General features: G+C 52.7%; 1 protein-coding gene across 5 annotated transcripts in view; it reads left to right on the top strand.

Moving 5' to 3' along the window:
• Positions 1 to 24,061, top strand: part of LOC125172465 (receptor-type tyrosine-protein phosphatase U) — a 79,343-nt gene that overhangs the window by 27,904 nt on the left and 27,378 nt on the right. For 3 of the 5 annotated variants that reach the window (XM_047870600.1, XM_047870598.1, XM_047870601.1), the window contains 8 exons: positions 4,283 to 4,591; positions 9,738 to 9,847; positions 10,168 to 10,369; positions 10,719 to 10,821; positions 13,224 to 13,497; positions 14,195 to 14,231; positions 14,956 to 15,094; positions 22,170 to 22,327. In XM_047870600.1, the coding sequence (XP_047726556.1) occupies positions 4,283 to 4,591; positions 9,738 to 9,847; positions 10,168 to 10,369; positions 10,719 to 10,821; positions 13,224 to 13,497; positions 14,195 to 14,231; positions 14,956 to 15,094; positions 22,170 to 22,327 (1,332 nt within the window). Of the gene's footprint in view, positions 1 to 4,282; positions 4,592 to 9,737; positions 9,848 to 10,167; positions 10,370 to 10,718; positions 10,822 to 13,223; positions 13,498 to 14,194; positions 14,232 to 14,955; positions 15,095 to 19,249; positions 19,280 to 22,169; positions 22,328 to 24,061 lie in introns of all 5 variants that reach the window. The other 2 variants (XM_047870603.1, XM_047870602.1) reach the window with 2 other exon arrangements.

The following is a 24,061-nucleotide window of genomic DNA, read 5'->3' as shown; positions in this document are numbered from 1 at the left end:
TGGTTGTACTAATTTCTATTTCTACCGTTACCTCATCTTAGCACGCACATGTTTATTAATTACGAGAGGCCGGGCAGTCTGGCTCACATCCTTGCCCGTGACTCTGCCACTTGCTCTTCAAAGCAGGCGTTACTATCTCCATTTTTCAGTCCAGGTTCAGAGGGAACAAAGCAACTTGCCTGAAGTCACAGAACCAATGAGAGGTGGAGATAGGATTTGCGCTTTGGAGCACCCGCCCTGCTTCAAAGCCCCTCCTGCGAGAAACAGTTGAAAGTTTCAGGGTTATTGCATCCTCCTTCGCATTATTAAAATCAGCACTGTGTGTCGTGATTTAACAGGTATTCGCTGTGAGCCTCCTTATTTTCTTGTGCGTCTGACCTCTGATCTCTGAGTGGCCTGCAGTGTGGTGGAGTTTAGAGGGCTGGGGCTTTGAGGTCCCCAAGGGCTGTTTGCCAGCCTGTGCTGGCAGCTGAAGAGAGAATGTGTGGGTGCCAAATGGTTTTTGGAAACAGCGACTCGTGAATTCACACCCCTCAATCAACATATCCGTCTGTAGTCAACAAATGATTTGAGCTCCTGGGTCCGCCCAGATTTGATCAGGGTGGGGTGAGGAGAGTGAGCTTTCTTTTCGAAGACTCCCTCAATCCAGTGAGGTGGACCGGGGGGGGGGGGGGGGTGGGGGGTGGGGGGTGGCGGCTAACACAGCGTCTGGAGAGTGAGGCATGAGGGTGGAAGTTTCTTCCTCCAGGTGGGCGGTTAGTTATTTAGTGACCTACAAAGTGGTTTTTACAAAAACCTGAGTAGGTTGCCAGGATTTATCCACCTGGCTGGCTGGCTGGCTGGCTCTCTTTATCTAGCAAGCATGTGAGTAGGGGAGAGGGGTAGGTGGAGAGAGAGGGAATCGTAAGTGGGCCCCATGCTCAGTGCAGAGCCCAATGTGGGGCTTGATCCCATTGAGATCATGACTTGAGCCCAAATCGAGAGTCAGACACTCCATCGACGGAGCCACCCAGGCACCCTGGGTTGCCAATAGTTAAAAACCTGGAGATTTCACATAAAAATATGAAATTCTGGCTTCTCTTAAAAAAATGGGAGGATCTTGGGGCCCTTGGCTGGCTTAGTCGGTGGAGTGTGTGACTCTTGATCTCGGGGTTGTGGGTTTGAGCCCTACATTGAGTATATTTATTTAAAAATAGAATCTTTTTTTTTTTTTTTTTTTAAAGGGGGAGGATCTCGCCACCCTGAGTCTGTAGTCCTACATGGGAACATTGTCTGGAGCTGAGAAACAGCTGTCCCTTTTGGATGGAACACTTACTGTCCTGTTTGTCATAGTACGGACCCAGCCTGTGTCACCGGTTTACATGTAACTTTTTGTGCCTTTGTCTAACTGCTGCAGGAGGGTGAAGGAAGCAGTGCACATTGGCCAAACCTGCAAGGGTGGAAAGGCATGTGGGGCAGGTGTCCCCCGGGGGCAGGGATGTGAGCAGGGATGCAGGGAACAAATAAAGCAGTGGTGCTTTGACTCCCATGGACACCTTGGGACACACAGTACCCATGGGGCAGCCAGGACCAGGGCCTGGAAGTCAGGGAATAAAGCAAAGGTCTCTGAACAAGGTGGCAGAGTGGACACACCCAAAACCCGCCCCCTGTACTCTGAACAGCTAAGAACGTGGGTTAAAATGAAACCGGATAGAAAAACATTGGTGGGGGCGGGGCGGGGGGCGCCTGGGTGGCTCAGTTGGTTAAGTGTCCTACTCTTGGTTTCGGCTCAGATTACAATCTCGTGGTTTGTGGGTTCAAGCCCTGCGTTGGGCTCTGCGCTCAGCATGGAACCTGCCTGGGATTCTCTCTCTCCCTTCCCCTGTTTCTGCCCCTCCCCTGCTCTCTGTCTCTCTCTTGCAAAAATAAATAATCTCTCTCTCTCTCTCTCTCTGTGTATATAAAACATTAGGAAAAGTTCTGTGGGCCAGGAAAGGGAGAGGAAACATAAGTGTGGTAAGTGGGCTTCAGCCAGCAGCCCCTGGGGTGCGGCGAGCAGTGGAATCAGCCCCTTAATGTCTCCGTCGGGTAGGGATTGAGTCTGCCTTGCTCGTGGGGGGAGAAGGAAGCCAGACTCTGTAAGAAGTCAAGAGGCGGGCCTTGCTCCTAGCAGGCGCTGAAATACGTCTTTGATGGCCTGATCTGTGACTGGAGCCTGCCACTTGGCCGTGGCCCAGGGAAGAAAGGACAGCTCTGGTGGAAATAGAAGTTTGGATTGTGCTGTCCTTGGGCCAGCATCAAACGCTGTGCTACTTCTGGCCTCCCGACTAAAGAGCAGCCTGGGCTGGTGTTTCCCTTTGCGGCTCCTGTGGAAAAGCATTCTGAGCAAATGAGTCACAGGGACATGGTCATAGGGTCATACTTAATCATCTCAAGAGGCCAAGTGGCAGCATTTCCTCATCTGAGGCATGTGCTGAGAGTCTCTAACTGGGGACGCTTTGCAGGTGCTCGCGGAACTTGAGGGTAATGAAACTGCATCTCACGGAGTTAGGGCGCCAGAAAAGAGAAGGTTCGTCAGTAATCTTGGCTTCCTCCATCATTTTCTAGATGAGGAAATTGAGGCCCGGAGATTTAAGATCACACAGCTGGTCAACGCAGATGTAGAACCAGGGGCTGAGCACCTGGGCTCCATCCTCGCTTTGCTCCAGAAGCCTCGTGTTTCTGTTTGTTTGTTTGTTTGTTTGTTTGTTTGTGTGCTTTTACCATTTTATAAGTGGCTTCATGGATTGATCAAGAGGCTACAAAGCACAGTGACATGCTCCCCCTTGTGTTGGGGGAGCTGTACCTCCTGTGGCATTGGTGTGATGTTGTTGTTGACCGTGAATTCCTCATGGAGAGGCAGGTAGTGGTGGTGAAGAGTATGGATTCTGGAGTCAGCCTGTCCAAATTTGCATCCCAGCTTCACCGCTTAACCATCTGTGGGACTGACTGTGGGCAAGTTACCTAATCCCTCTGTGCCTCCATTTCCATGGCTATATGACAGGGCTAATAATGGCACCCGTCTATTGGATTGCCGAGAAGATTAAATGAGATAAAGTGTTTTAAAGCCTCTGGAGCAAGGCCTGGCACATACAAAGCCCCCCCAGTAAATGTTAACTGTCATTGTTCTTATTGCCCTTATGTGACAGATTGTATTTCCCTTTTTGCTTTGGCAATCAGGGAAGTCACCACTCAATTTGAACCTTATCTTTGGACCTGCATGGGACCCCGTGGCATGAATTTCTGTTTTCCTAACATTCTCTGGCATTATTTAATTATTTGACTCTCATTTCCCCCATCATCCTGATTTCTATATATTATTGCATTGTATGTATCACTATAAGCCTTTTTATTTAAAAAATTTTTTTTAATGTTTATTTATTTTTGAGAGAGAGAGAGAGAGAGAGAGAGAGAGAGAGAGAGAGACAGTCTGAAGCAGGCTCCAGGCTCTGAGCTGTCAGCACAGAGCCCAACGTGGGGCTCAAACTCACAGACTGTGAGATCATGACCTGAGCTGAAGTTGGACGCTCAGCCAACTAAGCCACTCAGGCGCCCCTACTATAAGCTTTTTTAGAACAAGCTTGGAATTAATAAATTAAGAAAAATACAGCATTTGGTTGATTCGGACTGTCCTGATGTCTTCCAGGATGACCTTGAACTAGGAGGTGAACTGTGTTATTAAAAAAAAAATTGGGGGCACCTGGGTGGCTCAGTCGGTTAAGTGTCCGACTTCAGCTCAGGTCATGATCTCGCGGTCCGTGGGTTTGAGCCCCACGTCGGGCTTTGTGCTGACAGCTCAGAGCCTGGAGCCTGTTTCAGATTCTGTGTCTCCCTCTTTCTCTGATCCTCCCCCATTCACGCTCTGTCTCTGTCTCAAAAATAAATAAACGTTAAAAAAATTAAAAAAAAATTATCGCTAACATTTTTGTGGCCATTGTCACACATGCTTTACACACATTACCTTAAACTTTACAACCGTCCTGTGAGGTAGGGCATATTAACCCCTTTTGTGGGTGAGGAAACTAAGGCTCAGAGAGGTGAAGGGACTCAGCCAATGTTGCCAGGTGCACAGGGCAGAGCTAGGATTCAGATGTGGCCCCACCTGTCTCCACCACACACACACTGACTCCCTGTTCTAGATGGTCTCTTGAACTCTTGAGGGCAAAAGAAGGATGATCTCAGCAGCTGACTGATATTTTCTCTCCTGCCCCACTTCTCTTCCCACTTCCTCTACCTTCTCCTCTCTGCTTCCCGGGTTCCCCAGAACCCATGAGGGCCCCCAAAGGCCTGGCTTTCGCTGAGATCCAGGCCCGCCAGCTGATGCTGCAGTGGGAACCTCTGGGCTACAATGTGACACGTTGCCACACGTACACGGTGTCCCTGTGCTATCACTACACGCTGGGCAGCAGCCACAACCAGACCATCCGGGAGTGTGTGAAGATGGAGCGGGGCGTCAGCCGCTACACCATCAAGAACCTGCCCCCCTACCGGAACGTTCACGTGCGGCTCATCCTCACGAACCCCGAGGGACGCAAGGAGGGCAAGGAGGTCACCTTCCAGACAGACGAGGATGGTAAGAGTCCCAGCCCTGGTTCCCAGGATACTCAGTGCCTCCCGCAGGCACCCACTGTGAGACTGAAATTTTCATAGAAAATTTTTTGCTGAAGAACAACAAAGTAATGATGGCTAATATTTATTCTCTGAAAGACTTGGGCTAGATTGGTATAATTTCTTCCTTAAATGTTTGGAAGAATTTAGCAACGAAGCCATCTGGGCCTGGAGTTTTCTTTCTTTTTTTTAATTAAAGAAAGTTTTTTTTAATGTTTATTTATTTTTGAGAGAGAGAGACAGAGCGTGAGCAGGGGAGGGGCAGAGAGAGAGAGGGAGACACAGAATCCGAAACAGGCTTCAGGCTCTGAGCTGTCAGCATAGAACCCGACGTGGAGCTCGAACTCCGGAACAGTGAGATTATGACCTAGGCCAGAGTCAGATGCTCAACCAACTGAGCCACCCAGGTGCCCCTGGGCCTGGAATTTTCTTTGTGGCAATGTAATTACTAACAGTTTTATTTTCTTCTTCTTCTTCTTCTTCTTCTTCTTCTTCTTTTTAAAGTTTATGTATTTTGAGAGATAGAGAGTGAGGGAGGGGCAGAGAGAGGGGGAGAGAGAGAATCCCAAGCAATCTCTACACTGTCAACACAGAGCCCAACTCAGGGCTCAATCCCACAAACCACAAGATCATGACTTGAGCCAAGATCAAGAGTTGGATGCTTAACCCACTGAGTCACCCAGGCGCCCCAATAGTTTTACTTTCTAAAATAGGTAGTAGAGTGTTAAGATTTTTTTAAAACGTTTATTTGTTTGGAGAGAAAAAGAATGTGCACATGGGGAAAGGACAGAGAGAGATTGAGGGACACAGAGAATTCCAAGCAGGCTCTGCACTAGCAGCACAGAGCTGGACTCAGGGCTTGAACTCACAAACTGTGAGATCATGACCACTGTCCAACTAAGAGTTGGACACTTAACTGACTGAGCCACCCAGGAGCTTCATGAACATTAAGATTTTCTATAATTGTATCTATTTGGTGTACTGGGCTTTAAGGAATTTATTTCACCTAAATCATCATATTTCTTGACATAAAGTTGGTTATAATCTCTAATTATATTTATTTGATGTCTGAAGGATCAATGGCTTATGTCCCTTTTTTTCTTTCCTGAGTTTGGTAATTTGTGTCTTCTCTTTATTTTCTTGTTCACTCTTGCTAGGGGTGTATCCGTTTTTTATCTTTCCAAAGAGCCAGCTTTTGGCTTAGTTGATTTGCTTTATTGTATATTTATTTTCTAGTATTTCCTATTTAAAGTTTGTTTATTTATTTATTTATTTATCTATTTATTTATTTATTGGGGCGAGGGGGGAGAGAGAGAGAGAGAGGGAGGGAGAATGTGAGTGGGGGAGAGGTGGACAGAGAGAGAGAGAGAGAGAGAGAGAGAGAGAGAGAATCCCAACCACAGAGCCCGACTTGGGCTCATGACCCATGAGATAATGACCTGAGCCGAAATCAAGAGTCAGATGCTTAACTGACTGAGCCACCCAGGTGCCCCTGTATTTCCTCCTTTATACTTTCTTTAGATTTGATCAGCTCTTCTTTTAGCTTTTTGAGATGGAAGCTTATTAGGTCATTGATTTTGAGATTTTTTTTCATTTCTAATATATGCATTTAAAGCTATAAATTTCCCTCAAAGCCCTGCTTTAGCTGCATCCCATGAGTTTTGATATGTTCTTTGTTATTATTCAGTTCAAAATATTTTCTGATATCTGTTGTGATTTCCTCTTTGATTCAAGAGTTAGAATTACATTGCTAAATTTTTAAGATTTCCATAATTATCTGTGATTGGTTTCTAGCTTAATTCCTCTGTGGTCAGAGTACATACTCTAATTTTGGTCTTTTGAAATTTGATATTTGCTTTATTGCCCAGCATATTGTTAAATTTTGATAAATATTTCACGTGTACCTGAAAAAAAATTGTGCAATCTGTCAATATTGGGTGCAGTGTTCTATTTATGTCAAACTAATACTTATTAAGCACTTACTACACATCAAGCGCTATTTTGAATGTTTTTTATATACTATTAGTGCATATAATCCCCATGACAACTGGGTGGTAGATGACTGTTTACTATCCTGATTTTACAGGTGAGGTCACATAACTAGAAGATAGGTAGCAGAAATTGGATTTCAAACCTGGCTATCTGCTGCAGAGGTTTCATTCTTTTTTCTTTTTTCTTTTATTTTTTAGGAAGAGAGAGAGAAAGAGAGAGGAGAGAGAGCAAACATGAGTGGGGAGGGGCAGAAGGAGAGAGAGAATCTCAAGCAGGTTCCATACTCAGCACAGAGGCCTATGCAGGGTTTGATCTCACAAACTGTGAGATCATGACCTGAGCTGAAATCAAGAGTCAGAGGCTTAACCGACTGAGCCACCCAGGCACTCCAGAGTTTCATTCTTAACAGCAATGCTGTTATGCTAGCATAGGTCCAAAGCCTTCCCACAGATATCTGCAAATCTTTAGGTACCCTACCTAAGCTCCTTTGTGGATAATTTTTCTTGACTCCCTACATGTGGAATTTTCTGTTTTATATAGCAAGGGCCCAGACACAAAATTCAGCTCCTTCCTTGATTTCTACAAAGTCCCACTTACCTAAGACAGAGTGTATGCCCTGTGCCCTGTGCTGATGTGCTGAGGATTTTCTGGGGGTGGGAGTGAGATCTGGGGGCAGGGTTTACCCTGAAGCATTGCAAATGCAGAGAAGGAAAAACTTCACTTCTTCCTTCTAGTTGTCTTTGGTTCATTGGTTGGGGCCACACAAATTACACTGAGAAAAGACATTAACAAGAGAAAACCAAATAGGAGTTTATTACCCTGTGCATTTCACACACACACACACACACACACACACACACACACACACACACACAAATGGGAGTCCTCTCTGATGAGTTATGCAAAGGAGTGGTTAGAGCTTGGGCTTACGTAGTGTCTTAACAGAAGAACAATGAATTTGTAGGGAAATGACAAGACAGAGGAAAAGGATTTTTGAGAGTTCAGGCACAGCAGATTATGTGAAGGCAAATATTTGGGGAAGCCAGTGGTAGATAAGGGCTAGTTAATAAAGTTTAGTAAAGTTCATGTAGATTCTTCTGATCTGATAAAGGTCTGGGGTTGTCTCAGTGATTAACCTCTTTCCTTCCTGGTAGCGAGGGGATGGGAGCACCTTTATATATTTATGTCCTGCTTTTAGGCAAACAGGGAGAGCAGAGAACTTTTCTTGGGTCTGCTTGCTGCTTCTTGATTCAGCTCAAAATAATCTTTATGCGAAGGTGGTATATTTTGCGGTGGCATATTCTACTACCCTTCACAATTAACCTCAAGTTCAACATCTGACTCCTTCGTTGTTAAAGTCTGTTGACCTGTCTCCCCCCTGAGGTATGTTGTTGTGTCTGCTTCACTCCCTTCCAACCAGGCCTCACTTGGACTGCGTGGCTTTATTTCTTCTTTCTCTGTCCCTTTCCTCCTTCCCTCCAATAACTGCCTATTACTTAATATTTTTTTTTTCCTTTTCACTTAGGTATTAGTATAATAGTTTTAGGAAATGTACTTACTAAGGTAAACTCCGTGAGTTCTCACAAACTGGACACATCAGGATAACCCACACAAGGATCAAGAAATAGCATTAACAGGGGCACCTGCGTGGCTCAGTCAGTTAAGCATCCGACTCTTGATTTTGGCTCAGGTCAGATCTCACAGTCTGTGAGATCGAGCCCCACGTGGGACTCTGTGCTGACAGTGTGGAGCGTGCTTGGGATTCTCTCTCTCTCTCTGCCCCTCTCCTGCTTGTGCTCTCTCTCTAAAAGAAATAGACTTAAATAGAAATAGCATTAGCAGTTCACCAGAAGCCCTCCCTTTATGTTCCCACTTCCAGCCTCCTGAGGGTAACCATTACCTTGACCTATAATCCAACAGATTAATTTTTGCTTGGTTTGAACTTTCTATCAGTGGAGATCATTATGGCGTGTATTCTTTTTACGACTGGCTTCTCTCTCTAGACTTTATGCTTGAGAGAGCCAGGCATGTTGTGTATAGGGTTCCAGAGAATTCTTTCTTATTACATTATGTGAATGTACCACATTCATTTATCCTACTTAAGTTGTGCTGTAAAGGAAAATACTTGCAGATTCTTTTGGGTATGTGTGTGTGTGTGTGTGTGGAGGAGTGGTATAGATACCCACATTTCTGATTGGTTAATGCCTAGGACGGCTAGGTTATAGGATCTGTGCTCATAATACGTAGATCTCTCCAGACAGCTTTCCCAAGGTCTTGTATCAGTTTACATGCAGTGTGGAAATTTCAGTTGCCTGCATCCTTACCAACACTTGGGATTGTCTTTTTCATTTGATCATTTTGGTGGACGGACTGCCTTGTTGACTGTTCGTTTTAACCAGAACATTTTAGCTTCGGTGATTGTTCATTGAGTTCTGCTTGCCTCAGGATTTCTGCTTCCCCACACTGGTGTATCAGTTTGTCTCCCCAAAGACCATTCTCTTCCTAGAAGAAATTCCCTGTGGCTGCTGTTAAGGTGACATGACCCATTAGAACAAAAACAAGCAAAGCCAGACCTGAAAGGGTTTGTGCTAAAATGTAAATGGTGTCTCCAGGTGACAGAATTGTAGGTGCCACTGAATTTCTTTATACTCATTTTGATTTTCTACACTGAGCATAGTTTTTGTGTAATCAGAAATTTTTAGACAAGAAAACATCTCTACCCATAATCCTGCCAGTCTAATGCAATTGTTTCCATTTCTCTGGCGAAGGTCTGTGTTTTCTGAAAACCATTCAACTGGAACAGAATTGGAACATTCAGATGTTCTCTGCTGAATGCCACCTGCACAGTAATGAGAATGCCAGCTACCCTCTTTGAGTCCTTGGGACTGGGTTGAACCATGTGAAATTCCTGATATTTACCTTGGGGCTTTCTGTACATCACATCACTTAATCCTGGTGAGGGAGGGGTTATTTTCATCTCCATTTCGCAGATGAGGAAACTGAGGTTCAGAGTTGAGATGCCTGAGCATACCAGCCAAGAAATAGGAAGGCGGGAATTTGAATTCAGGTATCTGCTCCAAAGCCGGCTTTCCCCTGCTCTGTGCCACTTTCCCTCGCAGTGCCTGGTGGGATTGCAGCCGAGTCCCTGACCTTCACTCCACTGGAGGACATGATCTTCCTCAAGTGGGAGGAGCCCCAGGAACCCAATGGCCTCATCACTCAGTATGAGGTGAGTTTGGACCTCATTATAGTGGAGGTCGCTGGTGGAAGGTGGGCACACAGCTTGGAGAGGGAGGTGCAGGGTAGGGGACAGAGGTGATCACTGAGGTTCCTTCCACTGGTCAAAGTCTGTGCCCTGTGGGTTATGGGCACAGGAACCCTGAGAGAATAGAGGTGAAGGTGTCCAGGGCCTGGGCTAATGGGTATCCACAGTCCCCCTTTGCCCAGCCTTCTCCTTAGCTCACCTGAACTATGATGGGTGGGAGGCTATGGGGCCAGTGATGACCTTCCCCATCCCTGTGCCCACTTACCTGCCCGTCCTGACTCTAGATCAGCTATCAGAGCATTGAGTCATCAGACCCGGCGGTGAATGTGCCAGGCCCACGACGTACTATCTCCAAGCTCCGCAATGAGACTTACCACGTCTTCTCCAACCTGCACCCGGGCACCACCTACCTGTTCTCTGTGCGGGCCCGCACGGGCAAAGGCTTTGGCCAGGCGGCACTCACTGAGATCACCACCAACATCTCAGGTGAGCCCGCCCGACCCCAGCCTGGCCCCTTTAGAGGACACCCAGAATCCCAGGATTCCGTGGGCAGAGGGAGGAGGGGCGGTGTCCTGGGAGTGTTTATGGAGGGCCCCCACTGAGATGAATGTACCATTTAGGAATTAAGTTCAGGGGCAGGGAGGATTAAGTCAGAGGGGTGAGGAGACTGGAATCTGAGGGCTGAGTTCAGGGGTCAGAAGTCAGGGAATCTCAGGCCAGAGGGAACAAGGCTGAAGGGGAAGAGATCTGAGGACGGGAGTTCAGGAGGCTAGAGACTCAGCCTTCCCGGTCTAGCAGCCAGTCTCCGTGCTTACGTCTGTGTCTCCTTCCCCAGCTCCCAGCTTTGATTATGCCGACATGCCATCACCCCTGGGCGAGTCTGAGAACACCATCACCGTTCTGCTGAGGCCGGCACAGGGCCGCGGTGCGCCCATCAGGTGGGAGAGCCTAGACGGAGGGGTGGGAGGTCAGGGCCATAGGGAAGAAGCTCATCCTCTGCCCCAGAGCCCCCCCATATAGGCCAGGTCAGCTGTCCTCCCTCAGTTTCCCACTTAGGACCCAAAGTGTCCAGAGGAGGACATTCTGTGATCCTGGGCAGGTGGAAAGCCCACAGCCACTCCCATGGGTATCTGATGGAGACTGTCATGAGATCTTCGGATAGCGTCCAGCCTGGAAAGGTGACTGTCCGGGCCTCTCCTGCAGGCCTTCCTTCAGACATCTCGGAGAAGTGAAACTCTTGGGGCCTTCTTTCTTCCCAGCTTTTCCCAGGAGACACAGGGATGGGCGTTCTAGAAGGCTAGGGCAGCCAGCAAGATAGGGCCATCGCTCTGGAGTGGCTAAGAGCTTGTCTTCAGTTTCTTCTCCACTGAGAAAGCTGAGGCTGCCTCTGCTGGAGAGAAGGTGCTGGAGACAAGATGGCGCGTGTATGTGATAAAGACACGCAGTGTGTGTGTGTGATGTGTGGTGTGGAGGTGTGAGTGTGTGTATGTGAGAGAGCGTGAGGGTGTTTGTGGGATGTGCACACGTGCTTCCTGTCAGCCGGACGCTGTGTTTGCCACTTTACCCGCACCCGCCATTTTGTCCTCATGGCGGCCTGTGGAGTCGGTATTGTTACCCTTATTTTACACTTCAGTAGACAGGCTCAGCGACCTTAAGTAGCTTGCCCCCCGGGTCACACAGCTGGTACGTGATAGCGCTGGGGTTTGGAACCCGGGTCTGTCTGCACAGCCTATGCCTTTTCTTGAAGTCACAGAGCCTCCCTGCCCCTGCGGTCCTCCCCCTTCTTCCACAAAGAAGCGTGCACTGGGAGAGGCCTGCTGAGCCTCTGAGGAGGTAGTGGGTTGCCCAGGTGCCCTTAATCCCCCCTCGCCTCCTCTCCCCCCTTTCTCCTGCTCTGCCTCCCCTGCATTTGCTCCTGCAGAGCCTGTCCTGGGCTGATTCCCAGACTCAGGAAAAAGTCAGGGTGTTTGAGGGGCATGGTGCATTTGTAGGAGTCTCGGGGCCCTTGTGTGGCTGAGTCTGGGAGCTGGGAAACCCAGCAGCGCCTTCTCTTTTCCTGGTCTTCTTGAGAGATCCTGTGAGCGGGCTTGTCCAGTGTCCCTCCGGGATGACAGAGACAAGGTGGGGTGGGGAGGGGGGAGTGGAACATGGTGAGAGGGGAGAGGCATAGGGGCTGTGTGACCTTAGGCCTCTCCCTTTACCTCTCTGAGCCTTCCTTTCCCTGTCTGCACGATGGGGATCATCCCAGTCAAGATGCTTTGTTCAGTGTTGATTGTTATCACCTCCTGGTGGGATGTGGGGCCGGGGGAGGCCTGACCTGGGAGGTTCAGGGAAATGGGGGCTGAGAGGGGCCCAGGTTTGTGTTTGCAATGCGCTAGTGACAAAGAACGAAACTGTGTGACCCAAATCCTGGGGTGCTGGGGTGATTCCCTTACAGCTTCAAAGCTGGAAAGAAACAGCTGGAGAGCCAGGAAAAGGCATTTCTCCTTCCCAGAGTGCAGCTGCCGGTATGGGTGTCACACGCCGAGACGTGGCCGAGGCTGTGACTGGAAATACTTAAATTTGTCAGTGCTCATTTATTTGCTCTCGGCTTTGTTCCGCGGAGGATTTGGAGGAGCTCACAGCAAAAGGCCATTCAGTAAACTGATAAAAATAAATAGAAACCCACCGGTCGGGACCAGGGGACACAAATCAGAGGGAATACAGACAAGGGAACACAAATCAGCTGTCAGGACCCGGACGTGACAGGCCCAGAGTTGCAGACCCGAGGCTGCCTCCAGGTTGGGAGGGTACTCGTGATGCAGGATTCGTGTGGCTTTCTTTGCTTGCTCAGTGACTGTCTCCCCAACTGGAGGTCAGTTGCAGGAAGCCTAGGTCCCCAAGGGCCCACCTAGCATACTTTCTGAACGAATAAATGGACTGTGTCAGACTCTTGTTTCCGGAGACCCAAAAGGAACCATCGGTAATGGTGGTGGAGCCTGAGGCTTTGCGGGGGCTGGCGGCCGGGGGGGGGGGGGGCGGTGGTGGCCCAGGTCCTGTGGTACTGGAGCACTCACCGAGGACTCAGGGTGGGGCTGTAGGGCTTGGTGCCATGGAGCAGGGCCCGCTTCTTTCTGCCTTAGTGAAAGTAATTTAGCTCATGGGACTGCCCTGTGATCACGCTCGTCTTACAGAGGGAGGCAACTGAGGCCCAGGGAGGATAAGTGCGTTGCCCAGTGAGTGAGAAGAGGCAGGGCCAAGATTAGTCCCTGGCTGGGCCCGACCCCAAAGCCCATGTCCTTAGCCACCGGATGGCTCTCCCCGTGCCTGGGACCACTGCCCTGTCCCCTCCCCTGTGCAGCGTGTACCAGGTGATTGTGGAGGAGGAGCGGCCGCGGAGGCTGCGACGGGAGCCGGGCAGCCAGGACTGCTTCCCAGTACCCTTGACTTTTGACGCTGCGCTGGCCCGGGGCCTGGTGCACTACTTCGGGGCTGAACTGGCGGCCAGCAGTCTGCCAGAAGCCATGCCCTTCACGGTGGGTGACAACCAGACCTATCGCGGCTTCTGGAACCCACCGCTGGAGCCCAGGAAGGCCTACCTCATCTACTTCCAGGCAACAAGCCACCTGAAGGGGGTGAGGGACCCGCAGGGGTGGTGATGGGGCGGGCTGGGGACCCCTTGGAGCCATCGGAACAGTCCCCTACGGAGGCCAGAGACCCTCCCCCAGCCCCACTCCCTCTCTGGAACCCTGCCCCCGTCCCCTGAGCCTTCTGACCTCAGGCTCCTTCTCTTAGAGCATATTCCCTTCCGGAGACTTTACCCCCAGACTCTTATGTCTAAGACCCCAGTCTATCCCCGCCCCGTCCCTGAGGCCCTGGTCTCTGTCTCAAGCTCCTGTCTCCTGGGAGGGGTCCGTCTCCTGGTCCTGCTTTCCCCAGACCTTGAGGTCCACCAGCCACCTCCTCCCTGAAGCCCTGCCCTTCTCCTGCCTCCTCCCTCCCTGGCTCTCTCCTCCTCAGGCTTCCCCTCCTAACTGGCTCCTGGCCCTCATCACTGAGGACGCCCCCTTTCCATGCTGTTTCTTTCCCTGCTCCCCCTGAACTCATTCCCCTTTCCTAAGCCATTGCCCTCTTTGCACGCCATTCCCTCCCTTCCCTGGTACCCCACCCCCACCCCGGGCCTTGCTACCGGGAGGGGTGTCTTTAGTTTCAGTCACTTCCAGACAAGCCCCGACCAGGCCCAAGACAAGCTGCTCAAGGATCCCTATGGGGAGGGTCAGGTCCAGGCTTCGGCAGTGCTGAGACCCCCCCCCCCCCCATCTTTGCCTCCAGGAGACCCGGCTGAATTGCATCCGCATTGCCAGGAAAGGTAAGGCCCCCCTGGGTTCCTTCTGGCCTTCAGCACCGAGTTCCTCTCCTCTGGGCTCTGGGAGGCTTAGGCCCTGATCACCCAGGGCTATGGGAGCAGAGGAGGGTGGTCTGTCAGACCTGGGGTCAGGAAGCTTTTCCCTTCCTGGCCCCCATTTGCCCCACCTGTAGGGTTCCTTCTCCCATACCGGGCAGCGGGGCTAACCTCCCTCTTCTCGATCACGGTCACAGAAGTGGCTTTGGCCTGGAACGGGGACGGGGAGCCTTATGGTTGGGCCACGGGGGTGATGGCACTGGGCACTGGTTCAAGGTTCTGTGTCTGCCCCCTTTGCTGTGGTGGAGGGGAGGTGGACCCTGCGGTGTAGACAGGGAATGGGGTTGGCTTTCATCCTGAGATGCCCTGAACACACCCAGGTACCCAGGGGGTAATTCTTACCCCCCACTGCCTCTTGGGGGGCAAGCGGGTGGCCCCAGGCATCCTTCATCCTCCATCCACTGAAGGCAGGATTTGAGAAAGTAGAGAGGAAAGAGGAGCTCTTCCTGATGGGGTACACAGGGGTGCAGCGGGTGTAGATGGTGAGGGGGAAGATCTGACTGAAAGGCTGGACGTAAGCTGAGGGCGAAGCGCATGTGTTCGTTTATTCCTTGGGGCTCAGGCCCCTGCCGGCAATCGGTAGGTGGTTCCTATCTCCCCTCTGACCCTTGGTCTGCTTTATTCTCCCCAGCTGCCTGCAAGGAAAGCAAGCGACCCCTGGAGGTGTCCCAGAGATCGGAGGAGATGGGGCTCATCCTGGGCATCTGTGCGGGGGGACTTGCCGTGCTCATCCTTCTCCTGGGGGCCATCATTATCATCATCCGTAAGGGGTGAGTGAGGAGCGGTGACTGGTGGGCAGAGAGGAGCGGTGGCCGGGGCCCGGGAGGGGCAGCCGCCTGGTGAGCGTGGAAGGCCGCCAGCCTGGGCATCAGGCCTGAGGACAGGCCCGAGCCAGGCAACGGGAAGCCAGAGCCTCTGCAAATGAAGCTGCCCTGTAGCGGCTTGGCTGGAGCCCAGGTCTGGCTGGTGCCGGGTGCCGCTATCTAGGGAAGGGTGCTCCGCGCCAGCTGCCAAGGAGCGGTGCTGGAAGTGGGTGCCGCCCTGCTGTGCCTGCTGGGCTGTTCCCGCGGGGAGGGTGTGGAGGTCACCCGACTTTGAATCTCTGGCCTCCTGCAGACCAACTTGGGGTCGTGGTGTTGACTCTGAGCAGTGGTGGCGGGTGGGGGGGTGCTCACTCCCCTTCAAACCAAGAACACTGAGCCATGGTTCTTCCTGGGCCCCACCCTCCCTTGGGCTCAGCTCGCCCCGGACCCTGGTACTGTTGATTCTTGTGGAGTCTTCCTGGACCCCGAGCCTGCCCCTCCCATCCCCCAGGCCTCCAAGGTCCGGTGTGTTTCCAAGGGATGCCTTTCCTAGTGCCTTTTGCAGTGGGCACCATGGATCCTGGCACATCTGAGAAACCGGAACTTAGAAATTCAGAGTTTCAGAAATCCCGGATTGGGGATTCGAAGAATCTCAAAAGTTAGAATTGTAGAGGCTCAGAGCCCAGAAGGAGAGAGCTGCCTGGTAGTTCAAGGACATCTAGTCTAGTGGTTTTTAAATCTTTTTAAAGCGACAGAACCCGTCTTCAAAACGCCAAATAAACAGCCAGTACGTGGAGCAGACGAAGGCTGAGCCTCTGGTTGGAGCTGGGCTGGAGGCTCCAGAGACCACTCTGGTCCCCCCCACCCCATCCCCCCACTTCATTCCCCACCAGACAGCCCCAGGACGCTTTCGAGCACCTCAATTGAAGGCTGGAGATACTGAGGCCCCAAGGAGGCATGGACCTGTCCAAGGTCACACGGGAGCCAGAGGCAGAGCCCGTTCCACTCTCTGCCCACCTGGGCTCCTCACAGCTGCTGCTGGGCTTGTGCTGGATCTCAGGGCTGCCGGGAGCTGCCATGTAGGATTGGGGGGGGATGAAGGAGAACTGGCCAGGGCTCCCTTGCCTGAGGCAGGCGGCAGCAGAGAGAGAGTTCCAGAGAGTCTGGAGGTAGGGTGTGCCAGCTAGGTGGGGTTGGCCTGTCCAGGGCATTAAGCTCATTCCTCCCTTCCCTAGTCCCTACACAGCTACTTGAGGCAAAATATTTTAAACCATCATTTGATGACTATTACTGTGTGCCAAGGCCTTTACGTATACCATCCGTTAGCTACCGAGCACCTACTGTGTGCCAGGCACTGTTCTGGCGCTCAGCATACATCAGAGAACATTTCCTTCTTGGATCCTGACCCATGAAGCAGGTCAGAGCCCTTTTTCACAGATCAGGGAACCGTAATCCAGCAACTTGACCTTGTCACTCGGCTGGTAAGTGGAGGGGCCTGGTCTGAACCCAGTCCTGACTGCAAAGCCCGTGCTCCTTATGGCCGTGGACGTGAAGGGCCTCACCATGGCTTGCACACAGTCAGTGCCCAGAATTAGTAAGTTCCTGTCCTCCCCTGACCTGGAAGTCAGTTCTGGGTCTGGAGCCCTGGAGAAGGCTGTAAGGGAGTGATCAGATTTGGGGGGCTTGCAGATAGTATTTGAGGCCTTAGAAATCTACACTCGAGGAGAGCGGGGTGTCACCCAGGAGAGGATCAGTCAGAGACGCTGCTGGGGCCTCACTGGGAAACCCCGCACTTCATACACCTGCTATTCCATAAACCTTTCCAGGCTACCCAGAACCCCTAGGATCCCCCCAGATTCCCTTCCTTCCTTCCTTCCTTCCTTCCATTTGGCCCACTTCTATAGCACCTCACTGCATCCTCCCAAATCCTACCCTTGCCTTCAGGGTGCACTTTGCTCCTCAGGGCTCCCCCAGTCTGCCTTGTGGGGTGTCAGGGGCCAGAGCAGGTCTGGCAGGGATGGAGGTGTTCACATTAAATGTAATGGACTGGGTAGGAGGTTGCTGAGGGAGGGCTGACACCCAGTTGCAACCCCCCTGCTCATCGTCATGGGAGGAAGGAGGCGGCTTGGAGCAGGGGTGGTTCTGGGAGACAGTGGGGGCTGGGGGCAGCGAGGGGGAGGTCGGGTTCCCCATCCTGCCCTGTCTCGGTAGATAGTGAGCCTGGATGCATCCGCGCTTGGGGAACTCACCAGGCGGGGTCACATGCCTTCTTCTGTTTCCAGAATCCCATCCTTCTCTTTTCCAGTACTTTCTTCTCCCTGCACTTTTCCTTACTTGTAGTGCCTTGTTTATTTTTCTTCCCTGCTGGGCTGAGAGCCCCATGAGGGCAGAGAAATTTGTCTTGTTGGCTGTGCATCCCCAGGGTCTGGTCCAGTGGAAGGGGGTCCTCTTGAACCCCTAGCTCCCAAGACAGCAGGTGGAGTGAGGCAGGGAAGGGTGAGGCTGACAGTGGCCCCTGGGTGTGTGTGGGGGGTGGTCATTATTAACCTCATTCGTTTCGAGGAGGATATGGATGCTCATAGAGATGGAGTTGTTTTATTTAATTTCTCTCTTTATTGAGTACTCGATTCAATGAAACATTTATTGGAGGGTTGTAATGTCCTGGGCACTGTCCTGGGTCCCGGGACCCAGCAGTGGGCAAAAGAGATAAGGAGGCTGCCCTGCTGTGCTTTGCAGCGAGTGTGGAGTCTGGCGTTAAACTAGAAAAAGCACAAATGTCAATTGTGAAAAGAACAGTGTGCCCGGGTGGGGGATGGAGAGAGGGTAAAGGTGACATAATAGAGTTGGTGATTACGGGGGTCTTTGGGGAAGGCCCTTGAAAAGTCATTGACATTTCAGCTGAGGACAGAGGAACGCCGTTTCTTCACCCATTCCCCACCCTTTTTGGGGCCCCTGTGACCTGCCACAGGGCCTGGACCCTCCCCTAGCTCCCGGGATGGATGACAGGAGACGTGCTGTGCGAGCTCCAGCCACTCTCTTGCCCTCGCTGGGCCTCAGCCTTCCACACTTCTCTCCTTCCCTTCCCCCCAGTCTGCAGGATTCCCTTGTGGAAGGCCGTTCATTGGGGTCCCTGCTGGCCGGGTGGTGTGGGGGCAGGTGAATGGAAAACCCCCGGATGTGCCTGGATGAGGCCTCAGGAGGGAGCTGGCTCTGGGGGGCCAGGGTCCCGGGACGGCATTGGCCCTCTGCCCGTGGCCCCCTCTCTGGGCAGGGGCGGACCGTGACCCTCTGGGACTTGTCTTCCCCGCCCGCGAAGTGGGACAGACCCAAGCGATGCTTCGGGTGCCCAGAGTGGGTGGCCTGGCTCCTTCGATGGACCCCACGCTCAGGGGCAGTCTGGGTGAGGGAGGGCCGGCCTCCCCTTTGCCCCGGAGTCCGGCTGGAGCCCTCCACGCCTCCCCCTCCGCCAGCCACCGCTCCCTCCCAGGCACAGGTGTAGGCAGAGGGGCCTGCAGGTGTGAGTGGCACTGGGACCGAGGGGTGGGGCTGCAGGGGAGAGCCAGTCACCTGTGAGCATGTGAGGGCGTGTCTGTGCGTCAGAGGGAACGCATCTGTGCGTGAGTGTGTGTGTGACTGTGTCTGTGTGTCCTGTGAGTGCGTGTCGTGGTGCGTGTGTGAGTACGTGTGCACGAGGATGTCTACCTGTGTGTCTGTGTGAGTGCACGAGTGTGTCAGTGCTTGTGTCTGTGTGTATGCGTGAACACGTGTGTATCCACGTGAGCGCGTCTGTTTACGTGCGAGCGTGCACGTGCGTGTATTTCTCTCTGTGTCTGTGTGTGTGTGACTGTGTGTGACAGCTCTGCTTCCTGAGGCCCTTTCCCCACCTCCCCCTCACTCCAGCAGCAGGCTCGGGGAAGGTTCTGGAAGGGTCTGGGGTCTCGGTTTTTAGCGACCGAGCCCAGCCAGGCCTTGGGACAAGGGAGGTCCTTCTGACCTGCCCGGTCCCTGGCCAGCGCCCCCCTCGGCACAGAAAGCACCAGGCCCCTCCCTGCTGGCCGGGTGCCGCCCACCTTGTGGCAGGACCACGGGCCCAACTGTGCTGTTCTCTTTGCACGCTGCCAGGAGGGACCACTATGCCTACTCCTACTACCCGTAAGTAGCTCCGCCCCGCCCCCCTGGGCCCCTTGTCTTCCTCCTCGTCCCTCCTCCCCCTCCTCCTCCCCCTCCTCGCCCCTCCTCCTCCTCCTCCACCCCCTCCTCCTCATCCCGCTCGTCCTCCTCCTCCCCCTCCTTCCCCTCCTTCTCCTTCTCCTCCTCCTCCTTCTCCTTCTCCTCCTCCTCCCCCTCCCCCTCCTCCTCCTCCCCCTCCCCCTCCCCTCCCCCTCCCCCTCCTCCCATTCTTCCCTCTCCTCCCCTTCTTCCTCCTCCTCCTCCTCCTTCTTCTCCCCCTCCTCCCCTCCTCCCACTCCTCCCCCTCCTCCTCTTTCTCCTCCCCCTCCTCCCACTGCTCCCCCTCCTCCCCCTTCTCCCCTTCTCCCTCCTCCTCCTCCCCCTCTTCCTCCTCCTTCCTCCTCCCCCTCCTCTCCCTCCTCCCCCTCCTCTCCCTCCTCCCCCTCCCCTCCCCTCCCTTCCCCCCACCTCCCCTCCCCCTCCTCCCCCTCCTCCTCCCCTTCCTCCTCCCCCCCCTCCTCCTCCCCCTCCTCCTCCCCCTCCTCCCCCCTCCTTCTCCTTCTTGTGTGGAGGTCCTCATGCAGATCCTCATTCAGGTCCACAGCCATGCACATGTGTGTGCCCACCCTGACAGCTGTCCCCCACAGTGCACACAGCTGTCGGGTCACCACGAGCTCGTTCTCCAGCCAGGTAGCCCCAGGCTCTTCAGACCCACCGTTTCTGGGTGCTTCCTCTGGGCTCTGTCTGTACACAGGATCCTCACAGCCACCGAGAGAAGCAGCACCGTGATCACTCCCGTGTTACTGACGCGGGGACCGAGGCTCAGAGAGGTCAAGGGACTTGTCAGAGGTCCCAGGAAGAGCCAGAGCTGGGGTTACCACCCAGGCCCCATCGGCCTCCTGATGCTACTGTTTTCTGCCTCTGTCTTCTCCTACTCTGCCAGCCTTCCGGAACATTCCCTGCACCTGTGCTTGTTCTCCCTCCTTACAGAGCAGGCTCAGGAGGCCCCAGGACAGCCCAGAGGATGGTGGGCTCTCACCTCCTCCTCCCTGAACCCTCCTCCTGCATGGACGTCCTCCAGTGTCACCAAGCCCCCCTTCCCCCGGCAAGTCAGGGGGAGCCTCCAGCCGGGCTTTTACAGGAATCGCTGACAAGACAGGTCTCCCTCCCCCTCTACTTGTGCAGTTAATGTCCGAACAGAAATGCAGAACTTTTCCAAGTGTCCGTATTACGTCCCATCTGCTGCACGAATCTCGCCCTGAGATCAGCTGGAGGCCGGCAGTGTCCGTGTCCCTCCGGCTTCTGTCCTCTGGATCTGCTCGGTTGGTGGCTGTAGTTCTTCCCAGTGAACCAAGAGGCCTGGGCGGGGGACAGAGCCCTGTGGTACACCACGGAGACTGCCTTCTAGCGTGACCGGCTGTCCTCTGGCCATGGCCCTCTGTCTGCCCTCCCTGTGGTTTGCTGGCGTCTGCCTGTCCCTCCCTCTCTCTCCTTGTCATTGTCCCTTTACCTTCTCTCCTCTTCCCTCTTTTCCTTCTCTTATTCTTCTGATTCCCTTGCCCACTCCCCCCCGCCCGCTCCCCCTTCTTTTTCAACTTCTCTTTTATGCCAGTGATCAAGGTCACAGTCCCAGAGGCTTTTCATCTGTCCACAGAGGGGTCCTTGGCTGTGCTCTGGGCCAAAGTGAGGGTGATGCCCAGAGCTTTGTGGTTGGGGCATCCAGGAATCACCCTGTCTTCCCTGCCCCAGACAGCTCTTGAGCTAGGACAAACTGATCAGAATTTGCCTGTTTGGGAAGATCCCTTTATTGGCCTCTTCATCTCCACTGATGGTCAGGGGTCCTGAGCCCTCTTAACCTGGAAGTCCTTCCTTAGGTCTACCCCACATCCTGCATGCTGCAGGTCCCTGCAGTATAAATGGCTCTCTTGTCTTTAGCCCTTCCTGTGATTGGGCCCCTGACTCTTCCAGTCTCAACACCGGCCCCAAGTCATTTCCTCTTTCCCTTTTGCTCAGCCCCTCAGTCATGGGTCTGTGGCCCCTGTTCTTCTTCCCACTTTCCTCCAAGTCCTCTAGAGTCACAGACGGCCATCCTCATCTGTAAGGCTGGGCTAGAAGCCTGGGCAGGTCCTTTGTCTAGGGCCCTCTTCACAAGGCCTCTCGGGGGGGACTGGGGCCTCTTGCCTTCTCCCTCCGCTGCTTCCGGTGGCTGGATGGACTGCTTGCCAGTGACAGGAATCTCTTTACAGCCTAATGTCTTTACAAGTGTAATGTGGTCCATGGTGGGGCCACTCAGGGGTTGGTGGGGGATAGGAAGAAGCCAGTTGGAGTTCATCCCATGCCCAGAGGGAGACTCCTGAGCATTGGCTGAGCAGTGGCCAGACTCTGCCGTGAAGGAGGAGCACCATCCCCTTCGTAGGCAAAAAAGTTCTTAGGGCACATGTTTGGTGAGGATGGGGAGACGAGGGTGGCTCTGGGGCATGCTGGGGTTGGAGCTGGGGAAGCCATCTTCCTAGCTTGGATGGCATGACAGCTGTGACACCAGAATAGTCCCAGGGTGACTATTCTTCCCATTTCCTGAGCCCTTGAGGCCAGTGACAGGAGCCAGGTCCCAGCCAGAGGCCACTGCTGCTTCATTCCTTGTCCTCAACAGTGGTCCCCAAGATGAGGACTCTGCTCGGTCCCTTTTTTTGGAGGTAGCATCTCTCTGGGTATGGTGAGCAAAAGATAGAGACGGAGCCCTCTTGGTATTCAGAGATGCTTCTAGAATGACTTCTGGCCTCAAGGCCCCCTGACTCTTGGGCCTCCCCATCCATCTCTGGGTGTCGTTCTGCCCAGCTCAGCACCCCTGTCTCTTGTCAACCTCTCTCTGCAGAAAGCCCGTGAACATGACCAAAGCCACCGTCAATTACCGCCAGGAGAAGACCCACATGATGAGTGCCGTGGACCGGAGCTTCACGGACCAGAGCACCTTGCAGGAGGATGAGCGACTGGGCCTCTCCTTCATGGACGCCCATGGCTACAGCCCCCGGGGTGAGTGCCTGGCCCTCCCGCCCCTTCCTCGTGGCTCTGGGCTCCACACTTGAACTAGTAGGACTGGGCCCCTCTGATGAGTTCTGTAACACCTTGAACCCAAACTGAAGCATCTGTTGTTCTCCTGTGGGGTACCGGTGCAGGTGCTGGCAAAGCAGAGAAGGCACAGGTATTGCTTTTGCCCCGGGAGAGCTTTAGGAAGATGGAGGACTTAGACACAGGCTCATCTGGAAGGAATGCGAGGTCACATGTTGATTGGGGGAAGTGCTCTGGGGGCTCAGTGTGATCAGAGGGGACCAGAGCAGTCTCACGGCCATTGAGCACCTGCTGTGTGACAGACAGGGGACCAGTGGCTAAGAAGGATTGCTCTGGACTCCCGATAGACCTGCATTTGCATCTCACATCCCCTAGCTGTGTGATCCGGGGAAAGTCACTTAATCTCTCTGGATGTCTGCTTCCTCATGTACAGAGTGGAGCTAAAGATCATCTCTGCTGGTAGATCTGCTGGAAGACTAAGTTAGCTATTATGTGTACATTGTTTAGTGCTGTTCCCGGCTTGCAGGAAGAATAGGGTGAATTAGCCACACGTGCTAGGAGCTTGTCATAAATCATCTCACACGTCTGTTTCTTCTAGTTAGTGTTGATTTGTACCAATGAAAATACGCAATGTTTGTGAAAGTCATGCAGTGATAATACCACAAACACTGGTGAACCACACTGGTGTATTAGAACATCATCTGGGGGACGCCCGGGGGGCTCTGTCTATGAAGCATCCGACTTCGGCTGCGGTCATAATCTCACGGTTCGTGGGTTCGAGCCCTGCATCGGGCTCTGTGCTGCCAGCTCAGAGCCTGGAGCCTGCTTCAGATTCCATGTCTCCCTCTCTCTCTGCCCCTCCCTGGCTTGCACTCTGTCTCTCTTGCAAAAATAAGTAAACGTTAAAGCAAATAATAATAATAAAAAAAGAACATCGTCTGGGTGTCCCTCCCTGAGTATATGCCCTACATCCCTCTTAGACATAAACATCCCCCTATAAATTTGTGTTTATAATTTCCTTACCTTTTGGGGAGCAGTTTTTCCATGTGGACACGCATCCCCAAAACAGTGCATTGTGTAACTTCGCTTGTTTCTGAGCTTTATAAAAAATGCAATCACACTGTGTTTCGACTCAACATTGTGTTTCTAATGTCTACCCAGGTGGATATTTCGCTGTCATTTCTTTGATTTTCTCTGATGTGTAGTTTTCCATTGTATGAACGTATCGCAATTCATTTCTCCATTCTGCCATGCAGCCACATCTGATTTGCTTCCCGTTTTCTTGTTATTACAAACGAGGCTGCTCTGAATGTGCTTAAATGGGTCTCCAGATGCACCTGCGCAGGAGATTCGAGAAGCAGAGCAGCCGGCTCACAGAGCGTGTGCTTGCTGCTCTCTAGAAGGCACTGCCGACTTGTGTCCCGGAGTGGCTTTGCCCGTGCTCACGCCCGGCAGCAGCGAGTGAGAAATTCTGCTGCTCTCCGGCAAGCTCGGAGTTTGCCAGGCTTCTTCACTTTTGCCAAACTGGTTTGTATAAAATGGGAATTCTCTATAGTCTCAATTTGCATTTCTCTGATTACTAATGAGGTTGAGCATAGTTTCAAATCATTATTGGCCATTCAGCTTTCTTCTTCTATGAAATGCCTGTTCATGCCTTTTACCTAATTTTCTATTAGGTTTTCTGTTGCTTTCTTAGTG

This window comes from Prionailurus viverrinus, chromosome C1 (genome assembly GCF_022837055.1).
Source record: "Prionailurus viverrinus isolate Anna chromosome C1, UM_Priviv_1.0, whole genome shotgun sequence".
Lineage (NCBI taxonomy): Eukaryota > Metazoa > Chordata > Mammalia > Carnivora > Felidae > Prionailurus > Prionailurus viverrinus.
This window is presented reverse-complemented; position numbering and strand designations above follow the sequence as displayed.